The sequence below is a fragment of the Mesitornis unicolor genome, unplaced genomic scaffold, assembly GCF_000695765.1.
Source record: "Mesitornis unicolor isolate BGI_N332 unplaced genomic scaffold, ASM69576v1 scaffold50833, whole genome shotgun sequence".
NCBI lineage: Eukaryota > Metazoa > Chordata > Aves > Mesitornithiformes > Mesitornithidae > Mesitornis > Mesitornis unicolor.
The window spans coordinates 1-6,873 of NW_010174946.1; the positions used below are offsets into that span (position 1 = coordinate 1).

Below are 6,873 nucleotides of genomic sequence, written 5' to 3' on the forward strand. Positions count from 1 at the left end.
CCTTTGGTTTATGTTACTTTTTGCAATTTAATTGCCATTTATTATTTAATAGATACAGAGAATCATTCATGCTCAAATACCAGGTAATCACATATGGGGGAAACAGTAATGCAGAGATCAAATGGAGAAGGATATTTTCCTGAGTTATAACTTGGCATTAACGTGAATTGCAACGAACGGATCTTCAGCATGGTTGCTAATCTGGAAATTAGCCATTCCATCACCAGAAACATACACCTGTTTTCCAGTACATCTGTTGTCCTCCTTTTGTCCAGAAATAACATCACAGTAGGTACCAGCAGGCAGTCCAGTTTGCAGAGAGACGTTCATATCCCTATGTGAAAATAAGTGAATTTTATTTATCCATTGTTTACAAAACATATTTCAAACAGGGTATGGGATTTTTGAATGTGATACCACTCTTTTAATTCGAAGGACAGTGTAAAGTGTGAACTCTCTGATCCCATTCATGCTTTGCTCCTTACACTCCTATTTTGGCTCTCTAGATCTGGCATGCAACTGCATGACTACAACTGATCGCTCTCATCAAAAGAGGACATTCCCCTTCCCATGAGTATTACTGTTGAGACACTATGCTTCTCTCTAAGTACATGATCTCTCCCACTAACTTACCAGTCATCATTATTGAAAACGATGAAGCCTTTATTACCACGGCCAAAAGCCACTTGGTTGCTGCCATTGTCCCACCAGTTGGAGAAAGGCTGACCGTCCACCACATTACGGAAGATAACCATGTTCCTGAAAATGCAAGGAATGCCTGTCACTGTGGCTACGAGAACACTAAAGCCACGAGAAACACAAAGCAAAAGCAACTGCTTTTACTTATTTTCTTCTCCACAGTGCCCTACTTTATTTGACGCCAACGGTGCTCACAAACCCAGTCGTTGCCACAGGTAGTGTCTGCATTGATTGTAACAGGCTTTGTTGATCCATCTGAGTTACTTGGTGGCCCAATCCAGTCATTGACGTCCTGCAATTAAAAAGAGAAGTTTAAAACTTCTTCCTGAAAATGCAGAGTGCCTATCTGTAGAGAAAGGCTAGATGGAGCATGAGATTTCCATCTACTGGATCCAACATGGGACAGAGAAATCACTTAACGAGTTGAAATGCACCGGACTGCTTCCCTGGCCCTGCTCTGATCCTTACTCACTGTGAAGTTATCTTCAACATTACAAACTCACCCGTCCATTTTCAAAATGTCTTGGCCAGCGGAAACTTGACATCACACGTGTGAACCCATACGGATGAGCAAGCATGAAACCCATTGCCATTTTGTAAAGCCTGTGCATCAGACAAAAAAGGTCATGAGACACACAAAGAGAAACCATGCCAGACAACAGGTATTCAAACAAGCCAAAGGAATAAGCAGCACCCAGACAAGAGCAATCCCTTACCTGGCGTCCCAGAAGGTTAGAATGGAAGCTCCACCAGCCCCGTGCCCCCGCTGGTTGTCGTGATTATCCACAAAGACCAGAGCTCTGTCGGAAGGCACAAAGCCCCAGCCTTCTCCCCAGTTCCTAGCCAAAAACACAAAGACTTAAAGCTACCCTGCCAGCTGGTACATCCAGTGTATCCCAGGTAAGCCACAGCATCTTCATCCTTACTTCAAGTAGGCCATCTTTTCTCCGTTCCACTTGCGGATCACTGTCCCCAGTTTTGCACCGTATTTGAATTCTGTCACTCGGCCATTCCCAAAGTAGTCACTGCCTTTGATTGGCTCTCCACCCAAGTCAATTACCTGGTACATGAAGGAGAAACTGTGCATCTGTTCTTGTCTCACAGATGTCGTGTACAGCCCTCAACATTTGTTCTTGCTTTACATTAGGAGAAAAAATGTTTAAGTATGTTTATTTCTGCTGTGTAATGTAGATCAACTCAAAGTTGGTATAATATATCATGGACACATGTGAAAACATGATTTAAGAAAGAAAAGGTAATCTTGAATGGCAATCTGTTGTGAAGGTATTTTTAAAAAGCAAAAGTACTTATGCCTGCAGGGCTGCTCCAAACAAATGGCTAGCTCCCTCTGGGGTGAAGTTTGATAAAGATGTATTAGCACCATTCATCTAAAGGAGGAGGGTAAAAGAGATACCAGAGACAAAGACAAACATAAAGCCAATTAATGCTGATTACCTCCTGGTAAATGAAAGGTTTTGTTCCTGCAGGAAACCATTTGGTATTTAGATCTTTCAGCTTGTCCAGAAATGCTCTTATGTCCCCAGGCCACATATGCTTGGCAGCATCAATTCGAAAACCTGCTACACCAATATCAATGAGGTTGTTCATGTACTCAGCAACTTTTGAGCGTACATAGTCCTTCTCCAGGGCCAGGTCAAGAAGGCTAACCAGGCGGCAGTCCCGGACCTGTGTAATGGAAGAAAATAAAAAGGTATTTTGAGGTGCCACTCTGCCAATATGTTAAACTTTTCAATGCATATGTCAAGCCATAAAATCAATTCCGTATGGATATCTAATTTGTATAGAAGAGAATTATGCCAAGGTCTGCACAAAGACATAGGTAAATTTACTATACAGCTCAATGCTCAAGTTGGGACAGTTGTTGAAGGATATCACCTCTCTGTGCAGATGTCATCAGAACTGAGGATGAGAAACAGCATGGTGCATTGCTGCAAAGTGGCCAAAGGCAGAGCAGTAACCTTCAGAAAGAACTTCTGCCCATTCCATCTACTAAAGAGAAAGTCACCACCCAGGGTACTACCACCTTGCACTACTGTCAGTTTTCTGAGGGGGCTTCTTATCAAGATCAGGTGAGTTTCCAAGATGTAAGAAAAAGCTCACCAGCTGAACTGAGTACACTGAGCTCAGTTCAGGAGCAAATTCCTGTACAAGCCCACATGCAGCATGTGGGGAGTGTTCTTGATTTCTCAGTATTTAGAGTATTTTGCACCACAGTACCTTCCCTGTACCTATGTTCACTTGTCAGGTGACTAAGCACTATTTCTCACTATTGTGAGAAACCTTTGTTTGGCTTTACTGTAATTACACAACAGGTTAAAAAAAAATAATCAAACTTTTGCCAGAGAAAGTTACCTGATACATATCACCATAATTTTCAATGTCTCCACTTCCAGATCGACACTTGCCATCATTGAAATCCCAACCAGAGTACGGCACAGCTGGAAAATCTCTGTTCCCAGCATTAAAATAACTTCCACAGGTAGAATGGGTGCCTGCACCACCCCCAGCTCCACACATGTGGTTGACAACAGCATCCACATAAATATTAACCTGGAAAAGCAGTAAGTGCATTTCAGTATGTTTTGTAATGATGGCGAAGTGATAGCCATAGCTTTACCACATCACTTAATTAGATCTTTTTTTGCCCTTTCAGTTTATTCTCAGTTTATGCCCTCTTTGAAGACAGCAGCAGTAACTTCCCTCAGCAGAAACAGCACTTCTTCCTGTACCAGACACAGAATTTCAAGGTACTTACTCCAACGTTGTTGCATCTGGTCACCATGTCCCTGAATTCATTTTCGTTTCCTGAACGAGTGCAGAGCTTGTAGCTGACGGGCTGGTATCTTTCCCACCAGGGTCTGTTTGGGTTACTAATGACAATATTTTCATTTGGAGGTGAAACCTGCAGATAAAATTATGTACTTCAATAAGAAATCAATTGGTTATATTTCAATATTTTAAGGGTAAAACCTGCACTCAGCACCTCTGCCCTCAGAGGCATGCTAGCACCAAACCCAGTCTCTGTTGCTCTCAGAATAAAGTCAGGTATGTAAGACATCCATCTTGTAGGCTGGCAAGAAAGAGGTTTGCTTTTGTTCTGTGGGCTGCCCAGGTCCAGCATGGGCCTGCTTTCAGGGACACGCACATGGGAGGGCTGAAGCCACAGGAATTCTTTTTACCTAGAATAGCATCCTCCTCAGGAAAGCCAAAACTGAATACTTATGCACCTCCTTCAGAACAAGGTAAAGAGGAAAACTTAGCTTTGCAGGGAAGTGTTTCAGAAGAAAGCGTGCCCCTTTGTAACTGATGGCTAGAGATACAATATAATTCATATGTCCTGCTGGATCTAGGGTGGCACCTAACAACATCCCCTCCTTTCCAACACCAGTTAATGGGAGCTGGCTGTCTCCAATTCAAGCATTTTGATTTTTTAATCAAATGCTACAATGCCATCTTCCTACCTACTCATGGGAAACATCTTACCTGAACTCCTCCAAATCCATTAGGAGCTAAATAACGTTCACACTCAAGAGCAATATCTGCCCAGCGCCATTCAAAGAGATGTACAATAGATGTCCTTCCAGGTTGAGTATTGGGGTTGTACTGCCCCCAGCAAAACCCCACAGCTGCAAGTAAGAGGAGGACTTGCATGATGCCTTCAGTGTGAGGCTCTGGTCCTTCCACTGGCAATTTATACACCTGCAAGATGACAAAGTTCCTACTGCAGCTGTCAAAATTCACACAGGTCAACACTATCAGTTATTATTTGTCCAGCTAGCTCAATACCATTCTTCTGTTTTGGTTTTGCTTTTTCCTGGATTGCCCACAGCTGAAGATAAAATATCTTTTCACAATGATTATGCATTATTCTAAACCAAGTGGCCTGTGAGCAGTACACCCAAGTTCAGAATTGTACTCTTTCCAATCATGTAAACAAAGATATTATTACAAAACATAACACATAAACCTTAAAGGAGCCTCTGGAAGGTAAAAGGAAAGGGAGATGATTAAAAGACAAATGAAATCTAACAGCTCTAGGAGAATGAATGAGTTTGTCTGCATTCAGAGGTGCCTAGCTCTCAGAATTGGTCTGAACACAGACCAGGGTACCTGATCAGCTACTCTCAGTCAGTAACAGATGTATCACCCAACACGTCGTGGGTTTTCACCAGGTAAATTTCACTGGTAACTAGAAACTGATCCCTTTTCATGCCTAAAGTTTTTCTAGGATCGCTGCCCAGTCCATGCTAGGGGACACAAAACCACAGATAAAATGCAAAGAGCAAATTTATTCTCATTACCTCACAAACTGGGAGATCACTGAAGTAGCACCTGGGCAGAGGCACACAAGTGGGGATGCAGGCACCATGGAGCTCAGTCCTTGCTAGAGAGAGCAAGAGATTTCAAACCACCTGTATATCAAGGACTTTTCACAGCTGTAGTTTTCCACTGTTGTGCTTTGATCTTTCCCACAGCAGGGAAGGAAGCTCAAGCATGTTCAATAAGGTGCCTCTGAATCTATCACAGGCCTATGTTATCTACCTGTCAAGCACAGAAGACTAAACAACAATTAGTATGATATCTGTGTTTAGTGACACCCCAGCTGCAGGTCACTTGAGTGTGTTTACAGTCCTCCTCATCAATCTTCTGTTGTTATCCCACAGTCATGCAGAGCATCTGTTGCTTTTTCTGATTGAAAGTGATCAGAGCTGCGTTTTCCTCTGCAACACAGACTCTACATAAGGTTTCATTGGATTTTAAATGACTAATGATTCATCTGAGCCAAGGAAGGAAACCCAAAATCAGATGTAAATTGATACTGCAAATGAGTTTTAGCTGCCTGACATAAAACTGAATTATTTGAAAGCCAGAGGTGTAGCCTAAGCCTGTTCTGGCTTTTCCTACAACTTCCTCCTTCTAAAGAAACCTTCTGACTTTTGCTTATGATGTAATTTCAGGTCTTCATTTGGAACTGACTTATAACATCAAGGTCTGAGCAACAACACTCCATGAAAAAGCTCAAGTTATGCCAATAATAAAACAATGCTCAGAAAGAATGCAAAGACCAGAAAATTCCTGATGTTTGATAAGTACCTGTGAGAAAAACAAATTGTCCACAAAATGGCACATTCATTCCAAGAGAAAAGAAACCTCAGTGCACTTTGTACCTGAACTGCTTCTAGTATGTTCCTTCTGAAACTAGCCACGCCACTGAATATGTGTCACATGCATCCTTCTCTTTCCCAAAATTTGTCTTCAAGGGTGAAACAGAGAAGCAGGTCTCATTTGCCCACCTGTTCATTTTCATATCACAGACCTTATCAAAGGTCTCTTTTTCCACGACAACAATGAAATAATAAATTGCCGCAAATGACCTCATTTGCTCTCTAACAGCAACCAACCAGTGAGATGATTGCACCTTGTGATTACCAATTCAGCGAGAACAGACCCCCATTCCTCAATATTACCAAGACCAACCAAATGGACCTGAAGTTATTTTTTACATCACCATTCCCTGTGGGATTCCATTGGCATGGTGGCATAACATTCAGTTTCCATTGACATGCATTTTCCACTATCAGCCAAGGAGCGTAAGGACCCATCCTGGAAAGTTTCATGCAATGGAGCCAACCCACTGGCAAGGGGGCCTGGGAGCCCTCAGGGCACAGGCTGTTCAGCAGTTCAAGCTAAAAAGGCTGTGGTATTACTGCATGCTGAGGAAATGTACGAGGCCAAGAGACTAGGCAGCCATTCAGCATTGATGATTTATGAGTCTTTCTGAAGTATAACACCCAAAGAGAAAGTATTTAATGTATAGTTCCAAACATGTCATCTCTTTTGTCAGGCACCTAACAAATTCGCTCTGATTTTCAGGGGAGTTTGAGGAAAGTTGAAGCTTTGGGCAGACAAGACATTGGAGGGATTTAGCTTTGTTTTGAAATCCTGCATTTTAACTCATTTTATCCCCCAGTACCATTGGAAACCTGGTTGTGAAGAACTGGAGGATGTGGATTGTAGACCAATGTAGAAATGAGGCCCTTTTATTTGCAAGATTTTACACTGCAAACCTGAAAAAGCTGGCCTGCTCTTGTATGTCCCTATGTATGTGGTCATGGGACAGCTCTGTCAATTGAATATCCAAGTGATACCATG

General features: G+C 42.3%; 1 protein-coding gene across 1 annotated transcript; it reads right to left on the reverse strand.

The window, feature by feature from the left end:
• Positions 1-119: 119 nt before the first annotated feature.
• LOC104533495 (pancreatic alpha-amylase) lies at positions 120-4,371 on the reverse strand. Its single transcript, XM_010181200.1, has 10 exons — positions 4,204-4,371; positions 3,476-3,622; positions 3,073-3,270; positions 2,155-2,385; positions 1,626-1,759; positions 1,416-1,538; positions 1,203-1,302; positions 870-991; positions 634-759; positions 120-334 (listed from the first exon to the last, which is right to left on the reverse strand). The coding sequence occupies exons 1-10, from the start codon at positions 4,369-4,371 to the stop codon at positions 145-147; spliced, it is 1,539 nt and encodes a 512-aa protein (XP_010179502.1). The 3' UTR covers positions 120-144.
• Positions 4,372-6,873: the final 2,502 nt, after the last annotated feature.